The 19,663-nt window shown below is 43.5% G+C and overlaps 2 protein-coding genes across 2 annotated transcripts; one reads left to right on the forward strand and one right to left on the reverse strand.

The window, feature by feature from the left end:
* The first annotated feature begins 9,281 nt into the window (after positions 1-9,281).
* On the forward strand, positions 9,282-9,764 carry IQCF5 (IQ motif containing F5). The gene has a single exon (XM_059075317.2). It carries the CDS (start codon positions 9,282-9,284, stop codon positions 9,762-9,764), a length of 483 nt encoding a protein of 160 aa, XP_058931300.1.
* A 7,743-nt stretch (positions 9,765-17,507) lies between these two features.
* IQCF2 (IQ motif containing F2) lies at positions 17,508-19,495 on the reverse strand. The gene is made up of 3 exons (XM_059075316.2): positions 19,478-19,495; positions 19,199-19,300; positions 17,508-18,443 (listed from the first exon to the last, which is right to left on the reverse strand). Exons 1-3 carry the CDS (start codon positions 19,493-19,495, stop codon positions 18,060-18,062), a joined length of 504 nt encoding a protein of 167 aa, XP_058931299.1. The 3' UTR covers positions 17,508-18,059.
* Between the last annotated feature and the right edge of the window lie 168 nt (positions 19,496-19,663).

A 19,663-nucleotide genomic window follows, 5' to 3' on the forward strand; every position in this document is an offset into this window, starting at 1 on the left:
TCAGAAGCCCTATGTCCAGCCCAGCTCCATCTCCTCTGCCCTGGCAAGTTGGTCCCTCAGCTCATATTGCTCAGAGATCTCATGCTCCAGCTCTCTGTCTTGCACTAGGGCTTGAGCTCTGTCTTTCTTGCTTTGTCCTTCTGTGTCCTGCCCTGTCTCACTCAGGTCCTAGTCTCTCGCTCTTGTTCTGAAGGACTTTTGTGCCCCTCCTTGCTTCTCTCGCCTGTGTTCAGTGTCTCAGAGTAAAGAGCAAGGACTTTGGAGCCAGACCAAGGTAGGTCACACCAACCCTGGCTTCTCCACTCAGTGCTGTGTGGCTGCAGACATGTCATTTTCCCTCTCTGAGCCCCAGTTTCCTGAGCTATGAAGTGGGGGTAATGATCCTCATCTTTCAGTGTGAATGTCAAGTAGCATAAAAATTCAGCCTCAGCAACAAAACAAGAAAGAGGGGTCACACCCACAAACCTTAAAAACTGGCAGTCAGGGTGGAAGGGGAATAATGTTTAGCCCAATTAAGAAGACCAAAGGGGGCTTCCCTGGTGGCACAGTGGTTGTCCGCCTGCCGGTGAAGGGGACATGGGTTCGTGCCCCGGTCCGGGAAGATCCCACATGCCGCGGTGCAGCTAGGCCCGTGAGCCATGGCCGCTGAGCCTGTGCTCTGCAACGAGAGAGGCCACAGCAGTGAGAGGCCCGCGTACCGCCAAAAAGAAAGAAAAAAAAAAAAAGAAGACCAAAAGTTAGTGTTCCCTACCATCAAAATCAATTGCAAATGTTTATGTTAATACTTGTCCGTAATGAAAATTTACATGTGTCATCTCTGAAAATGTCTTTTCATTCACATAGGTATGAAGTGAAATATCTGGCACCGCCAAATACAGATATAAATTCCTGAGCATAGGATTATAATCGAGACTAGTCATCACTTGGAAGATATTTGTAGACTTCTATGAGATTCTTTTCTTGATATTTGCCTTTAAGCATGTCATTACATTGCAGATCAATTACGTTCAATTGAAGTTCAGGTGGTTGTTCCTCAATTGCTTAGATTAAAAAGTTTAGAAATATGGAAACTCCTGTTGTACTTACATGGAAGTCTGAAAAGTGCTTGCTGCTGGAACTCTAGTTTGAACTCACAGAATATATCCACTGAAAATTTGTATGAGAATGGTTATCTTGCTTCTTGTTTTAACTTTTGACAGCTCAGGAAGTGCATAAAGCAGCTTGACATTACTTATTTAAAATTATTTGTCAAGGGGCTTCCTTGGTGGTGCAGTGGTTAGGAATCTGCCTGCCAATGCAGGGGAAATGGGTTCGAGCCCTGGTCTGGGAAGATCCCACATGCCGTGGAGCAGCTCAGCCCGTGTGCCACAACTACTGAGCCCACGTGCCACAACTGCTGAAGCCTGCACGCCTAGAGCCCGTGCTCCACAACAAGAGAAGCCACCACAGTGAGAAGCCCGTGCACCACAACAAAGAGTAGCCCCCTGCTCGCTGCAACTAGAGAAAGCCCGAGCACAGCAACGAAGACCCAATGTGGCCAAAAATAAGTAAATTTAAAAATATTTTTAATAAAATTAAAAATCTTTTAAAAATAAATAAAATTATTTGCCAAAATGACTTCACTTCAGTATAAGTTTCACATAAAACATTGCTTTGCTCATTAATTTCAAGTTTAATTCATTAAAAAATGAAGACTGCAGCAAAAGCTTATTTCCAATGCCATGCAGGTTTTAAAAAAAATTTTATTTAAATTTAAATAAAGATTTAAGATTATTTTACTTTTTTAAATTTTATTTTAAAATAAAATAAAGCTGATCTGCTCCATGGCATGTGGGATCTTCCCAGACCAGGGCTCGAACCTGTTTCCCCTGCATTGGAAGGCAGATTCCTAACCACTGCACCACCAGGGAAGTCCCTGCCATTCACTGTTTGATAACAGTAGTTTAGGGCAGTTTTTCTCGCTCAGAAAAATTTCAATCTTGACCCTGAGCTTAAAAGTCCACAATAAAACTTTATCACTGCTAAGACACAGAACTGCTGTGCGGTTGATAAGTCAGAATATTCAGCTTCTATTTCTGACCAAAATTCATGGAACCAATGATGGTTGTCAATAGTGGCAAGTGAAATTTATCATTGACATTACTGGTTTAGTAACATGATAGACTCAAATATTTTCCACAGAGTACCTAGTTATGAATAATACAATGAATAAACACAGGCTTTAAGCACATTATATTTTCATAAACTTTGTAAATTTGTTCAACTAAGCCTTTTTTCCCCCTGCTCCACACATATTTTCACCACTATCATTTTTATCACATCTTAGCAGATTCCACTTCAGGTTGTACTGAATTAATGTTTTCTCAACTTTAACAAATACTCTCAACTGTATTTGTTTCATGCAGACTATTCATAGAACTCAATTCTTCAGTCTTCAAACTTGGCATTTATCCCTTCAATGAACAACAGCTGAACTGTATTGGTAAAATCTGTCAACTCATTAAGAGCCAAGGAAATCCACTTGAAGTCATTTGCCCTGTCTTTAATTGACTTTTGATATTGTTCCCAATGTCTTCAACTCTTGGAGCAGCTATTCTCATTGAAAGGTTAACAGTTAAATTAATTTTCTCTGGACACATTTTTTTCAGCAGCTGCAATTAAACTTGATTTAATTAATTCATCATTAGTAAACATCTTTTCTTGCTTGGCTAACAAATGAGCAAGTTGCAAACGTACTTTGCTTGCAGCCTCATTTTCATTTTTTAAAATTTTTGTGGAGAAATTCTGCTGTGATGAGATAGTCCATTTAAATCTTTTTAAATTTAAATGTCCCCTGCATTGGCAGGCGGATTCTTAACCACTGTGCCACCAGGGAAGTCCCAATATTGTATTCTTTTAGCATAGCTATATAGCGTCATTGCATAATGAGTACAATGGTTTGCCATTTTCTTAAAAGTACGATACTTAAAGTCCACTTTTCTCCTTTTTCCATTGTTTTGACATGATGGATATTTACTGGTAATAAAAAATAAGTCACAGCACAGCAATATGTGTGGTGCCCAAAACACTATTCAATTATAACTGCACCACTGCAATTTGTTGTGTGCTGAGCAGCAGTGGGAAGTGATGAGTGCCACATACAGTCTGTCACAACTATTCAAATCTGTCATTGTAGTGTACATGTGGCTATAGCCAACATATCAACAAGTAAACATGGCTATGTTCCAATAAAATTTTATGAACACTGAAATTTGAATTTCATATAATTTTCATGTGTCATGAAATATTATTTTGAGTTTTTTCAACCACTGAAAAATGTAAAAACCATTCTTTGCAGGATGTACAAAAACAGTGGGCTGGGTGTAGCCCACAGGCTGTAGTTTGCCAACCCAAGCCCTAAATCAATGTCCATTACATGGTTCTGAGTCCCCAGTAGGTACAATGTACTAGTCTCAGAACCAATGTGTGGAAATGGTACTGCACCTGTGACCACCCCTTCTAGTTATATGCTTGGGTGTTTGTGCTTTCTGTCCCTGCACCTTCAAGGCTCCATGTCACTGGAGGTTCTAGTTTCTAGAGTTGGAAGGCACACATCAGGGATCACTGTAAGAGTCCCATTAAACTTAAAGCTACAGCTGTGACCTGGTCACTTCAGACTCCTTTTGCCAAGAGTTAAGCAGGCGATGAAAGGGATCACCACTCTGGCAGGGATAATTAACCCTGATATCATGAGGAGAACGTGAAGGGCCTGCTCCTACACTATGGGAGCAGGGAAGACTATGAGTGCTGCTTGGGTGATTCACTGGAAGATGTCTTGTTGCTTTGCTGCCCAGGTATAATGGTAGATGAACACAGTCATGGCCTGAGAAGTACATGCTAACCAGAGAACCAGGTGCCTCAAGGATGAGGGTCTGAATTGCTGCTTCCCTTCAGGCAAACTGCCTAGACCAGCAGAAATGTTAGTCAAAGGTGAAAGGAATTTAGAAAGGGTGGTAGAGGAAGGGGGAGAGTAGTGTAATGGCCTCAAAATAAACTGTAGCAGTAGGGACTGAAGTTTGTCTCTCCGACCCTTCTCTTTTAAGTTTTCCCAGGAGAAAAGACCTACATGAATCCTGAAGAAGCTATTTTTAAATGGTAAAAACTTGCTATGGGAAGTAAGTATATGTGAGTGACATGAAGGGGTGGGCTGTAGTGAATATGTGGACATAGTAGATCCACTCTTCTTAGCTGATGACTCATCCCACAGCTACTGGGAATACTGGCTACTGCTGGGTCACTGCTATGTCCCGTACTAGGAATTGCCTTTGGCCATAGGGAAGGGATTTGACCAAGGCATGTTCTTTCCTAAGGGTAAGCCTGTAGCTAGAGACTTATCATTGGTGTTATGAGTTGAATTATACCAGCCACACAGGATTATCCAGTCTTGAACTTCCCCAACCCCACAATACCCTAAAAACAAGCAATATGGAGACCCTACAGAACTCCCAGATCTGAGGCCCAGGGTGAAAGCAAGTGTGTCTCTTGGGCCAGGGCTTCTCTCTCATTGAGGTACACTCAGGGGTTCTGTTGTGGCTCCAGGTGTTAAACACCCATGGTGAGGTCAGAGTCGGGCTGGGGACCACTAGGAAGAAGAAGAGTCTTTTGCTGGCAACCATCCCACCCACATCCCTGGAGCAAGAACCCAAGCTGGGCCACTAAGGGGTCTTGTATTCATTCTCAGAATCCACCTGTCAGGACCTCCTCAGAGGGACAGTGGACATTCGTGGACAGAAGAGAGCAGCAACAAGACTGTTTAGTGGGGAGAGCCTGAGGATTCAGGGCTGCCACTGGGTGTCACCTGAAAAAGTCACATTGTGTCTCACTTTCTTCTGCCCTTCTCTCTACATTTCTCTCTCAGACTCCAAGTCCCCATGTGCCCCCTGCCCCGCCTCCAGTTTTCTCCCTTTCTCTCTTCCAGGCTTTCCCAGTGTTACCCTTCTCTCCTAGCCCCAAAACGCTCTAGGCTCCTCGTCTCAGACCTGGAGATTTTCAGCCCACCCCAAGCAGAGTGGACAAGGCAGGGCATGGCAGGATCTGTCCCTAGTCATGGAGAGAAGGGTTGCAGGCCCTGAGGCCTTTGGGTCTCCAGAGGCGTGGGCTACGGGTGGAGTCCATTCATTCATCCATTTATTACTCATTCAATGGACAATTATATCCTGATATTGTGCGGACTCTGGGGTCACAAATGTGAAAGCAGCTCAGGCTCTGTCCTCTAGGAACCAGTGAGGGAAGAGGCTGGTCAGTAAACAGGTGACTACAGTAGGATCCAATGAGGACCATAGTGGAGATCTATGAGGGGGGTTGGGATTTCTCAGGGTGCAGACCTACCAAGTTACTCCGTTAGGGGCTGCCAAGAAGACAGCTGCGGTGGGGTCTGCATTCAAGGGTAACCTAGCTGTAGTGTTGGGGTGGAGGCCAAAGAAATGACCCAGGCAGGGGCTGATGGGGAAGGGCTCTCTTAGCACAGGCCACTCCCAGCAGACATGCTTTCCTTGCCCTGAAGGCTCTGGGGCAGTGAGCATATTCAGAGGGCTGATCCCATTGACACTCTCACTGACCCCTCCTTTCTTCTTTCCACCCCTCCCTGAAAGGGTCTACTGAGAACCTCTAGGGGGAAATTCTGGTAGAGGTGGCGGAGAATGGTGGGGGTGGGGTGGGAGAATAGGGACACCCCAGAATGCTGGTACTTCTGTGGGTCACCAACAGTGGTCATGAGGGGTGCTTGTATTTTGTTCCGTGTCCCTTACTCTAGCCCCAGGAGATGCACCCCCATCATGCTCGCCCCAGGCCCCTTGGCCAGCATACCCACAAAAAATTCCCTTGGATGGTGTCACCCCTCTGTTCCTTAGCCCCCAGGGAGGTTCCTCCCTTCCCACTGGCTTCAGTCCGAGCAGGTCCTGGTGGCATTCAAAGCCTCAGCACCCTCCCTGCCCCTAGGGTCACCACATCCACCAACAACCACAGTCCCTGGCATCTTTCCTAATCTGTTGTGAGACCAGACCAAGCCATGTAAGGCTCTCTGTACCTCAGTCTCCTCATCTGTGAAGTGGGATGAATGTCATCACTCCATGATTATTACCAGGGACAGCAGGGACAATGGTGACTAGGGCCTAGACTCTGGAGCCAGACTAATGGGGGCATTAAACAGATGTGGGTCTCCCAGGGGCATGGCCAAACACCTTTATCTTCAAACAGGTGCTTCTTGTACCTTCACTGTCCCATGCATTGTACTCCACTATTTCCCCATTCTCTAATTTACTCTTATCCTTTCCACTCCCCCATCCCATTAACTTCACATTGACACCCCCTCCAGTCTTTTTTTTTTTTTTTTTTTTGCGGTACGCGGGCCTCTCACTGTTGTGGCCTCTCCTGTTGCGGAGCACAGGCTCCGGATGCGCAGGCTCAGCAGCCATGGCTCACGGGCCTAGCCGCTCCACGGCATGTGGGATCTTCCCGGACCGGGGCATGAACCCGTGTCCTCTGCATCAGCAGGAGGACTCTCAACCACTGCGCCACGAGGGAAGCCCCTCCCCTCCAGTCTTAAATGGCCTCCTCCTCTTCTCTACATCTGCTCTTCCCCTAGCCCCACACTGACTTCCTCCATACTCACTCTACACATTGCAAATGCATTTCTCAGTGACCTCTGAGGCTGCGTCCCTGAGAGGGGACCAGGGCCTCATGATAGCCCGGTGGGTTTTCAGAGGCCAGGAGCAGGCAGAGGTGGGGTCCTGCTTGTGCAGTGGCTGACCTTCACCCATCTCCTCACTGTGACCTTGAGGCCTCAGGGAAGAAGATAGGAAAGTGCTTGAGTCCACTTGAGCCTGAGATGGGGGTCCTGGGCTAGTCCTGGGGGGTTATGGGCTTTCTGGCCTGTGTGGGTCTTGCTCTCCCAGGGGCCTGATAACTAGGTGACTTACAGATAGGCAAGACATAGGAGGTTTAGCCACAGCAAAGGAGTTTACTCTGTTCCCCCAACTCCGATATCCTCATCAGAGATGATCATTGTTAATTTTTGTGGATATCTTCCTAATTTCCACCACCTTTTAAAATAATGACTTTATAAGACGTGTGTAAATCTATGCTTATATTTAGTTGATCTTGATTTGATGAACTTGCTAATCTTGCTAAATCTTGTATATGCTTCTATATCAGTAGATAGAGAGCACACCCATTCCTTCTAATTGTTATTTGGTATACCATTATTTAAATGAATTGAAATCCATAATACTAAGTAAGTCAGAAAGAGAAAGACAAACACCATATGGTATCACTTATATGTGGAATCTAAAATATGACAAAAATGAACTTATCAATGAAACAGAAACAGACTCACATAGATAACAGACTTGTGGTTATCAAGGGGGGGCAGTGGGGGAGAGATGAACTGGGAGTTTGGGATCAGCAGATGCAAACTACTATATATAGAATGGATAAACAACAAGGTCCTACTGTGTAGCACAGGATATTCTATAACCTGTGATAAACCGTAATGGAAAAGAACATGAAAAAGAATATATATATATATAACTGACTCACTTTGCTGTACAGCAGAATTTAACACATTGTAAATCAATTATACTTCAAAAAAATAAATGTAAAAAAATAAATGAATTGAAATCCCTTTAATGAATACCCATCAGGTTTTAATGAGTATCACTATACACATTTGTGTCAATGGGTCAGTATTCTTCTTTGTAGCCATTTACATAGGAAAGAAAGGACAGGTCCCCTAGGTTTTCCTTAGAAGGGGCTCAGCTATTGGGAGCCATCCTGGTGCCTGAGTCATAGGTGCCCTTATGACATCATGGTTCTCTCCCCTCCTCTTCTCTTCTTGCCAGAGCAGTGGCTGGAGAACAGACTTGAGAGCGATGGGAACATCTAGACCCTAACCATGGGTAATTTAGTAGAGTGTAGACCTGAGGGGATTTGACCATCCTCCCAAAGCCATGGGCATTTAATGTTTTATAAGAGACAGTCAGATTTACCCAAGCCTTCTGGAGGGCAGTACATTTTCCATAGTTTCCTCAGGAGGGCATCCCTTCTCATGTTTGAGATCCCAGGAAAGTCCAGGAAGCCTAGTGTGTGGTTGACTTGGCATCTAGTGGTGGGGAGAGCACCCTTACTTTCATGTTTTTCTCTCTAAACTCTGGTAAGGACAGCAAACCTTCCAAATTATAATCAAAGATAATGATGAAGTCGCATTGATAGAAAAGAGCTTGAAGGAGCAAAGGAGAGGAGAGCAAGGGACTCCACCTCCAACTCCCTACCCACACCACTGCCTCTGCCTTCCCACCCCTCCCTGGGTAGATGGATCCAGGCTGTACTGTGTTGGGGAGAGCCTTGACTTGTGACATCTCTGACCCTTGTGGTCCAGTGGAGTGACCCAAAGGTCTGTGACCACGCAACTTACTGTCCAAAGAGAAATGCCTCAGGGAGTTAAAGAGACACTTATCAAAATTATACCAGGACAACAGGCATAAACCCAGGGTGTTCCAGACAAACTGGGATGCATGGCCACCATACACAGAGCAGGAAATGAACAGGGATCCACTCCTCCTTGGCTGTCCTTTCCCCCTATTTTCTCCTTAGGCTGAGAGCTGTGAGTCTAGCCAAGGTGTGTGCTAAGGAGGAGCGCAAAGAGTTTGAACCCAGAACCACACACGGTTGAGAGCTACAAAGTGGGGATTATGTTTGGGGAATGCAAAGGCCAAGGTACAGGAAGACTGGATCATGTGTGCGTGCGCACATGTGTGCACATGTATCTTTGTTTGTGCGCGCATGTGTGCGGAAGCAGGACACTTACTTGATCTCTGAGGTCCAGCTGCTGCCCACAACAGCTCTCCTGCAACACCTTAGGGCTGAAATGTATGTTTCTTTCTTTTTTTAAAAAAATTAATCTATTTATTTATTTATTTTTGGCTGCATTGGGTCTTCGTTGTTGTCCGCAGGCTTTCTCTAGTTGGGGCGAGTGGGGGCTACTCTTTGTCGTGGTGCGTGGGCTTCTCATTGTGGTGGCTTCTCATGTTGTGGAGCATGGGCTCTAGGCATGCAGGCTTCAGTAGTTGTGGCACTCGGGCTCAGTAGTTGTGGCTCGTGGGCTCTAGAACACAGGCTCAGTAGTTGTAGTGCAGGGGCTTAGTTGCTCCACTGCATGTGGGATCTTCCCAGACCAGGGCTCAAACCCATGTCCCCTGCATTGGCAGGTGGATTCTTAACTACTAAGCCACCAGGGAAGTCCCTGTATGAGTTTCTTAAGTGTCCCCTGTTTTCTCTTGCAAGGCCCCAAAGTAAGAATCATGATGACGGAAGAACAGAAAGCGGCTGTTTTCATCCAAGCCTGGTGGCGGGGCACCCTGGTGCGCAGGACTCTGCTCCACATGGCTCTCAGAGTGTGGATCATTCAATGCTGGTGGAAACAGAAGCTGGTGAAGCTGCAGGAGAAGAGGCGGCGGATGTCCCTAGAATTCTACGCGCGGCAAGAAAGGGCAGCTGTCAAGCTACAATCCTGGTTCCGCATGTGGTGCATCCGCCTTCGTTACTGCCGTTTGCTCCATGCTGTCTGCATCATTCAGGTCTATTGGCGCTGGCATAGTTGCCATACCCGTGGCTTTATTCAGGGCCATTACGACCTCAAAGAAAACCAACTGAATCTTCAACTTGAAATCTCTTTGGGCTCGCAAGCTTGTAGAGTACAACAATGCATACCCCTTCCAATAAAGGAATGAATGACCAGGTCTGCTATATCTGTGTCCCCAGCTCTTTGTCAGACATACTTCAAGGAGGTCATTGAGCTAATGATGGCAAATACTTAGCATCTCATAAATCAGCTCTAAGGAAGTGGCAGGGGTTGCCTGGGGTCCAGTATGGAGGATTCTGAGAGTCTGATGCTCTATAAGTAGGGCCTGTGTGATTGATTAGCAATGTCTGCCATGGGTAGGAGAGTTGGGGCTGCAGGGCCCGCCAAGTCTTCCAACTCCAGGGAGACTCTTTCACAGTGTGGTCTATGTAAATGGTGCCCCGATGTAGTTGTGCAACGTGAAGTCCTGTGTCATCTTTTGCTCTTTTCCCCAAAGTCTTTAAAAAATACTATTTAAAAATTTTGGTAAATACACATAACATAAAATTTACCATTTTAACCATTTTTGAGTAAACAGCTCAGTAACATTAAGCATATTCAAACTGTTGTGCAACTATCACCACCATCCATCTCCAGAACTTCATTTATCTTGCAAAACTGAAACTGTACACATTGAACAATAATTCTCCATTCTCCCCTTCCCCAGCCTCTGGCAACCACTATTCTATTTTCTGTCTCTATGAATTCGATTACTCTAAATGCCTTATATGAGTGGAATCATACAATATTCGTCCTTTTATGATTGACTTATTTCACTTAACATAAGGTCTTCAAGGTTTAGTTGTTTTAGAGTATTTTTACATTAAGTCCACCACCTTGTCTTTCTCAGGGACTGTTTCTGTTGATTTACTTTTTTCCTTTGAATGGGCCATAATTTTCCTCTTTGTAACGGTTTGTACTTTTGTTGTTGTTGTTGAAGATTGGACATTAGAATCTCATAATGTGGTTATTCTAGAGGTCAATTTTTCACTCTTTCCCTGATTTTGCTGTTTTTGCTGTTGTTGTTGGTTCGTTGTAGGGTGTCTCTGTGCTGGGGATCAGTATAGGTGTAAACTTAAGGTCTTCTCTGGTCTTTTCTGGGCCTCCACCTTTCCCTGGGCATACATGGTGACTTTTAAAATTCCCCTGTATATGTGGTTACTTTTAAGTGTCCTAGTCCTTAAGTGTCTGGCTCCCAAAAAGGGAAAAAGAGAAAAGGGGTGGGGGAGGAAGGAGAGGTTCCATCTCTTTAACCTGTAAGCCACTTCAGCTGGAAGGGGAGGGTGTTGCAACAATTGTGGTGGGGATTGCAACAATGGCCCCTGCCTCTGTTTCTGCACCTCTGTGATCACAAGCAGTCATCAGCAAAATGAGCACAGATCCCTAATATTTGAAGGACAGATTCTTTATTGCTCACCTTGGATTCTGCAAGCCTCATACCAATTTCTCCAGAACTCATTCACGGCTGCCTGGAATAGTGCTGGGGGCTAGGGTGTCAGGGATGGATAGCTAGTACCATAAAAGCTGAAATTAACCAAAATTAATGACAGCTTACTGTCCAAGTTTCTGGAATGATGCCTTCAATTAGACCCTAAAGACTCTACCAATAAACTGTTTGAACTAATAAACAAATTCAGTAAAGTTGCAGGATACAAAATCAACATACAAAAATCAGTTGCATTTCTATATAATAAAAATAACCTATCTGAAAAAAGAAATTTTAAAAAGTCTCATTTACAACAGCATCCAAAACAATAAAATAGGGGCTTCCCTGGTGGCACAGTGGTTGAGAGTCTGCCTGCCGATGCAGGGGATACAGGTTCGTGCCCTGTCTGGGAAGATCCCACATGCCGCGGAGTGGCTAGGCCGGTGAGCCATGGCTGCTGGGCCTGCGTGTCCAGAGCCTGTGCTCCACAACGGGAGAGGCCACAACAGTGAGAGGCCTGCGTACCGCAAAACAACAAAACAAAACAAAAAAAACAAAAAACAATAAAATACCTAAGAATAAATTTAACCAAGGAGGTGAAAGATCTATATATTAAAAACTAAAGAAATTGAAGAAGGTACAAATAAATGGAAAGATATCCCATGTTCAGGGTTCAGAAGAGTTAACATTGTTAAAATATCCTTACCAGCCAGAGCAATCTATAGATTCATTGTAATCCCTATCATAATTCCAATGGCATTTTTCACAGAAATAGAAAAATTCCTAAAATTTGTGTGTAACTGTAAAAGACCCTAAATACCCAAAGTATTCTGAGAAAAAAAGAACAAAGCTGGGGGCTTCCCTGGTGGCACAGTGGTTGAGAATCTGCCTGCCAATGCAGGGGACTTGGGTTCGAGCCCTGGTCTGGGAGGATCCCACATGCTGCAGAGCAGCTGGGCCCGCCAGCCACAACTACTGAGCCTGTGTGTCTGGAGCCTGTACTCCGCAACAAGAGAGGCTGTGGTAGTGAGAGGCCCGCGCACCGTGATGAAGAGTGGCCCCTGCTTGCCGCAACTGGAGAAAGCCCTCACACAGAAACGAGGACCCAACACCGCCAAAAATAAATAAATAAATTTATTTAAAAAAAAAAAAAAAGAACAAAGTTGGAGGAATCACACTTCCTGGTTACAAAATATATTACAAAGCTATAATAATCACAACAGTATGGAACTGACATAAAAACAGACACAGACCAGCTGGACAGAATTGAAAGCCCAGTAATAAACACATACATATATGTAGGGTGAAGTAATATTTGACAAGGGAGCCAAGAATATACAATTGGTAAAGAGCGGTCTCTTCAATAACTGGTGGGAAAACTGTATATCCACATGTAAAAGAATGAAATTGGACCCTTCCCTTACACCATTTACAAAAATCAACTCAAAGTGGATCAAAGACTTAAGTGCAAGACCTAAAACCACAAAACTCCTAGAAGAAAACAGGGGAAAAACTGCTTGACATTGGTCTTGGCAATGATTTTTTTGGATATGACCTCAAAAGCACAGGCAACAAAAGCAAAAATAAACAAGTGAGACTACAGCAAATTAAAAACTTCTGCACAGCAAAGGAAACAATCAGCAATACAAAAAAGCACCCTACGGCACAAGAGAAAATATTTGTAAAACATGTGTCTGATAAGGGGTTAATTGCCAAAATATACAAGGAACTCATATAAGCCAATAATGAAGAAAAACAAAAACAAACAATAACAACAACAACAAAACCAAACCTAATTAAAAAATGGCCAGTGACCTGAATAGACATTTTTCCAAAGAAGACATACAAATGGCCAACAGGTAGATGAAAAATTACTCAACACCACTAATAATGGAAATGCAAGTCAAAACACATGTGATATAACCTCACACCTGTTAGAACGGCTATTATCAAAAAGACAAATGATAACAAGTGTTGTCGAGGGTGTGGAGATAAGGGAATCCTTGTATACACTGCTGGTGGGATGTAAGTTGGTACAGTCATTATGTTAATCAGTATGGAGGTTCCTCAACACATTCAAAATAAAACTACTATATGATCTAGCAATCCTACTTCTGGGTATATATACAAAGGAAATAAAATCACTTTATCAAAGAGATATCTGCATTCTCATGTTTACTGTAGCATTATTCGTAATAGCCCAGCTATGGAAATACCCTCTTTCTATAAAAGGAAGAATGGATACACATATAAAATGAAATATTTTTCAGCTATAAAAAGAGAAAGAAATCCTTACATTTGTGACAACATAGATGAACCTGGAGGACCTTATGGAGGACATAAGTAAAATAAACCCAACAGAGAAAGACAAATACTGCACAATCTCACAAAGTGGAATCTAACAGAGTTGAACAGTGGTTACTAGGGGCTGGGAGGTGGGGAAAATGGGGAGCTGTTTATTAAATGGTAAGAACTTTCAGTTATATGATAAGTTTGGGGATCTAATGGACAGCATGGTGAATATAATAATATTGAACTGTATACTTGAAATTTGCTGAGAGTGGTTTTTAAGCGTTCTTGTTTTAAAGAAAAGGTAACTGTGAGGTAATGGATGTGTTAACTTGATTGTGATAATCATTTCACAGTGTATACATATATCAAACCTTCATGTTGTACATCTTAAATATATACAATTTTTATTTGTAATTACACCTCAATAAAACTGGAAAAATGATAAAAATATATTCTAGATACAAGTGCATCAAATATGTGGTTTGCAAATATTTTCTCCTGTCATACAACTTGTCTTTTCATTCTCTTAACAGGGTCTTTCATAGATAAAAGGTTTAAATTTGATCAAGTCTAATGTATCAATTTTCCTTTTATGGATTGTATGTTTGCAGTCAAGTCTAAGAACTTTTTGCCTAGACTTTCTCCCATTCCCCCCACTATAGATCTGGCAGCCATTAAAAGCATAAGGGAACAGAGAAATGCAAATCAAAACTACAATGAGGTATTAACTCACACAAGTCAGAATGGCCATCATCAGAAAATCTAAAAACAACAAATGCTGGAGAGGGTGTGGAGAAAAGGGAACCCTCTTGCACTGTTGGTGGGAATGTAAATGGATACAGCCACTATGGATAGAGCCACTATGGGAATGTAAATGGATACAGCCACTAAGCATTAAAAGCATAAGGGAACAGAAAAATGCAAATCAAAACTACAATGAGGTATTAACTCACACAAGTCAGAATGGCCATCATCCGAAAATCTAAAAACAACAAATGCTGGAGAGGGTGTGGAGAAAAGGGAACCCTCTTGCACTGTTGGTGGGAATGTAAATGGATACAGCCACTATGGAGAACAGTATGGAGGTTCCTTAAAAAACTAAAAATAGAATTACCATATGACCCAGTAATCCGACTACTGGGCATATACCCAGAGAAAACCATAATTCAAAAAGAGTCATGTACCACAATGTTCATTGCAGCACTATTTACAATAGCCAGGTCATGGAAGCAACCTAAATGCCCATCGACAGATGAATGGATAAAGAAGATGTGGTATATATATACAATGGAATATTACTCAGCCATAAAAAGGAACGCAATTGGGTCATTTGTAGAGACGTTGATGGACATAGAGACTGTCATACAAAGTAAGTCAGAAAGGGAAAAACAAGTATCATAGATTAATGTATATATGTGGAATCTAGAAAAATGGTACAGATGAACTGGTTTGCAAGGCAGAAATAGAGACACAGATGTACAGAACAAATGTATGGAACCATGGGGGGAAATTGGGGGTGGTGGTGGTGGTGGGATGAATTGGGATTGACATATATACACTAAAATGTATAAAATGGATAACTAATAAAAACCTGCTGTATTAAAAAATAAAATATTTTAAAAAGCATAAGGGAACACACTATGAGCAACTTTATTCTCATAAATTCAACAACTTAAAAGAAATTGATCGGGCTTCCCTGGTAGCACAGTGGTTGAGAGTCCGCCTGCCGATACAGGGGACACAGGTTTGTAAAAAAAAGAAATTGATCAACTGTTTGAAAGTCACACAATACCAACCCAATCAGATGAAACAGACACTTGAATAGTCCCTTGGCCATTAAAGAAACTGAATTTGTAATTTAAAAGCTCTCTAAAAAGAGATCTCCAGGCCCAGATGGCTTCACTAAAGAATTTTTACAAAATATTTAAAGAAGAATTTTCACACCAATTTTACATACTGTCTTCCAGGAAATAGAAAAGGAGAGAATGCTCCCAATTTTTATGAGGTCAGTATTACCTTGATATCAAAATCAGACAAAGGGAATTTTTAAAAAAGTGTACATTAGTATCTCTCAGGAACTTAGAGGTAAAAATCAAACCCAACAAGGTACAAAAGAAATTATACACCAGCACAAAGTAGAAATTTATCCCAGGTAAGCAAGCTACTTCAAACATTCAAAAATTAATCAATTCACCATATCAACAGGCTAAAGAAGAAAAATCATATGATTATATATAGTCAGAAACAGAAAAACCATTTGACAAATTCCAACACCCATTCATGATAAAAGGGAAACTCTTAGCAAGTTAGGAATAGATGGAACTACCTAACTTTAACTTGATAAAGAGAATCCACATCTAACATCATACTTTTATTGGTTCTTGGTATGATGAGTGATTTTCCATTGTATGCTGGACATTTTGGATATTATATCAGGAGGCTCTCAATGCTATTTAAATCTTCTATTCTAGAAGGCAGCATTCTATTTAGGTTTAGTATGTAGATGCTGGCCTACTTTTGTGGGCCCTGTTTCCAGTGAAAATTTTCTTTTCTGGGATCTTTCAATTTTCTTTTCTGGTCTGCTTTATTGTTTTGGTTCCACTGGATCCCTTCTGGTGCCACCTACAAGGTAGAAGCCATTTTCCTGGGTTCCCTCTTGCCATTAGATGGAAGGTTTAGGATGTTGGACTTCTGAGGTAGAGAGCAATACCCTGGCCTGTTCACTGGCCACCTGGTGCCAGTGGGTTTCCCACTGTCTCTGCTGGTGCCACTGGAGGAGAGAAGGGCTACCTGGACTGCATTTTGCTGTTGGGTGGAGGGCCAGGAAGTTCCTGTTCTGGATCTTCTTCTGTGGCTGGCTGGATGGCAAGGGGCTGCTAGGTCTAGATTGCCTCTGCCACTGACTGGAAGGCCAGGATATACTAGGCCTGTTGGAGCTGAAGTACCTCCTGTACCTCTCTCTCCCCCCATTTAGTTTGGGGTAGGAGATGGACTGATCTGCTCAGGTTCTGCTGTTGCTGCTGTGGGTAGATCAAGCCTGCTTCTGTTAGCAGATGAGAAATGAACTGGGTTGGCCCACATGGGTTCTGCTTTTACTGCTGCTGAAGACAGACTGGTTCACCACTGCTAGCGGATGTGGGGTGTGGAGTGGGTGGATAAGCCTGGGTTCCACTGTTGCTGCTGTTGTGAGCAGATCATGCCTGTTGCTGCCAGTGCGTGTGGGGCATGGGATGGGTTGGCTTATAAGGGTACCGTAGGCAATTCAGTCTGCTGTTGTCACTAGGCGTGGGTCTCCCTGCTTCATCTCTGCTGGACTTCCCCTTCTTTTGACCAGAGAGAGCATGCTTTTCTTGTTTTGTTTGTTTTGTTTAGCTTTCCCTATACCTGTTGTTGGTTCTAGGTTGCAGACATATCTGCAGGCACAGAGCAGCAGGTAGATAATTAAGTTCATCCCACACACGTTTGCAGAGAGAGGGCCAAGGGAAGTCAAGTTGTTCAGGGGAGAGATTACAATAATTAAGTATAGAATCTGAACTGGGTGAAGAGAGATACAAGGGTTTGTCAGGGGTGATGGCTGTAAAAAAAATTGGTAGGGTCAATAGACTGGAAGACCTTACCACATCTGAAGAAACATTCTATTAGGGGTATTTGAAAGGTGAACTGGAAGGAGAGAATCAAGTAAAAAGAGAATGGAACTCTAGAAAAAGCAATTAGGGCAACAGTACACTGATTGGTAATGGTAAGGTCCAGAGCCACACTATTCAATGGAATAGCCACTAGCCATATATTTAAACATAAATTAATTTAAATACAATTTAAAATTCAATTCTTTAGTTGTACCAGGGACATTTCAAGTGCTCCACAACCATGTGTGGCTAGCGGCTACCAGATTGAACAGCACTGATACAGAACATTTCCATCACAGAAATTGCTACTGAGTATAGCACTGCTTTAGTATGACCATGGGAGTGAGAATGGAGACAAGAGTAGGGATGGAGGTAATATACGGGGGAGCCCTGTTTGCTACACAGCCCTCAGGGAGAGGAGTTCTGGTAAGGGAATTGTGAAGATGGAGTTGAAGTGTCATGAACTCCTGTTTTCTACCAGTCCCCAGGGTCATCACCTGCTCGTCAGCATGCCCAGTTACATCTGTCACTAAGGCCGGCCTACTGTCCTTTACCTGGGGCTGCACTGCACTGCTACCAGAAGAGTCAGCCACATGCTGGCCTTTTCACTAGGTGATTGCCAAAGATACCTTGTCTGAGGCATCTGAGATCCCAGTCAATCCCCAACTGCCGGCGGACAGAGAAGACCCTCACTGTCTGTTCTCATGTGCAGAGGTACCCAAAGTCTTCAGGAAGATGTAGCTCACCTGTCTTGCAGATTCCCAGTGAGAAGAAAGGAATGAGGCTGGGGATGGGAACTGGGACTTCTGGCTCTGTTATATTAGACTAGGACCTCGGTTTCTGTTTTGACAACTAAGTAAGTAGCATATGGAATTGTCAGTCCAGAACAGGGTTCATGGCACAAGGGGAAAACCTCACTAAAGTTCTTTCCCAGGGAGTAGAGGAGGCAGCATGGCTTAAGTCCTAAAATTTCCATTAGCTGGCGGGGAGACCATGAGACATAACAGATCAGGTTAGACCTTTACTGAGGACAGGAGACAGTGCCACTTCTTGCCATCCCTTAGGGGTTGATGATTTCAATGTGGAACTGCAGGTGAGTGGCTGTGACTACACAGTGGCCCCGGAGAAGAGCACAGGTTTGGCAGTTGTGGCATTGCCAGTGGTACTGGATGATGTAGATGGCATTGAGCACCTGGCAGTATCGCCAGTGGATGCGCCACATACGGACCAAAGACTGGATCTTGACCACTGCCCACTCTCTGTGTGCGTAGGACATCAGGGCTGCCCTCCGCTTCTTCTGCTGCAGCCTGTCCAGTGTCAGTCTCCACCAGCACTGAATGATCCAGGCCCTGAGGGCTGCGTGTAACAATGTCTGGCGTACCAGGGTGCCACGCCACCAGGCCTGGATCTTCTTGGCTGCTTTTATTCTTTCTTTTATATTTTTCTAGGCAGAGATAAGAGAGACCACTCAGGGAACTTCCTGCCACCAATTTCTAGGATATTCCTGGAAAGGACCTTGATTCTTTAAACAGTCAGCCCTTCTTTGGAGACTTCAGGGGAGTTAGCAGGACACTGACTAAGAGGCAGAAGGCCTGGGTGGTGAGTCCTCCTCTGCCAACATGGACACATCACCTTGCCCTCAGAGTCATAGCATCCTCCTCTTGACTACCTCACAGGTGCATGGATCAAGAGAAAAACCATTAGTAACTAGGAGGGTGCATTAGGAATGTGAGGGACTTAGTTATACTCTACCTCTTCAGTGCTTATGGGGTTTGGGAGGTTTGGCCTCATAATGCTTTTGCTTGGTATTCTCTGCTAATTCTAGTCCCATTGGCTGATTTCTTTCTGCCACAACAGTGTATTTCAATATGGCGGTGAGTTTTTAACAACCTCATCACATATTCTACTCCCAGCCTCCCCATACTGTGAACATTCTACTTTCTAATTCAGAGTCCTCACATCCTCATCTCCCAGCTCATGCATTTCTTGATGGCTTTCCTTCTCTCCATTCACACTTTGTGTCACAGTCAAACCCAGACCCAGAGAGTTCATGCTGAGAAGGAAGTGGAGGAAAAATAAGCCAGTATTGAATTGACTCCTGATTACTTTAAGCTCTGGATCCCTAAGAGGCACAATTCCACACCCTCATGACACTGACATAAATGTTCTGGATATCTGTTAATTATATGGAGATTTTACCTCTTTTTTCTGCTGCTCCTTCAGCTTCTGCTTCTTATTCTGCTTCAATCTAATTTCTTCTTTGGAATCCTTAATCTCAATTAAAATTAAATTGCCGTCTGTCTGTCATGAGAATTAAACGGGAAATGAATGGATGAGCTAAGAGTACTGTTTCTCTCTACGGCTCTGTACAAAGATACCCACTGCCTCAGCATCCTCTTTTTTCCCAAAAGCTGTGAGGTCCAGAGTGATTCCTACCCACCCTCAAGCCTGCCGAGTGGATCTGGCCATGTCTCTTACACAAAATCGAACCCCCATGGCTTGTCTCTAGATGGTTCCTTTAGTTCTTTACTTCCCAAGGTCTGACATGAGTAATAAGAGGGGGAGTAATATGAGGGGGAGAGCTATGAGTTAACAATTGCTTTATGACATCAGGATTAGGATATATGCCACATAAGTTGAGCCTTCCTCACAAACAAGCTCCAT

The sequence above is a fragment of the Kogia breviceps genome, chromosome 10, assembly GCF_026419965.1.
Source record: "Kogia breviceps isolate mKogBre1 chromosome 10, mKogBre1 haplotype 1, whole genome shotgun sequence".
Lineage (NCBI taxonomy): Eukaryota > Metazoa > Chordata > Mammalia > Artiodactyla > Physeteridae > Kogia > Kogia breviceps.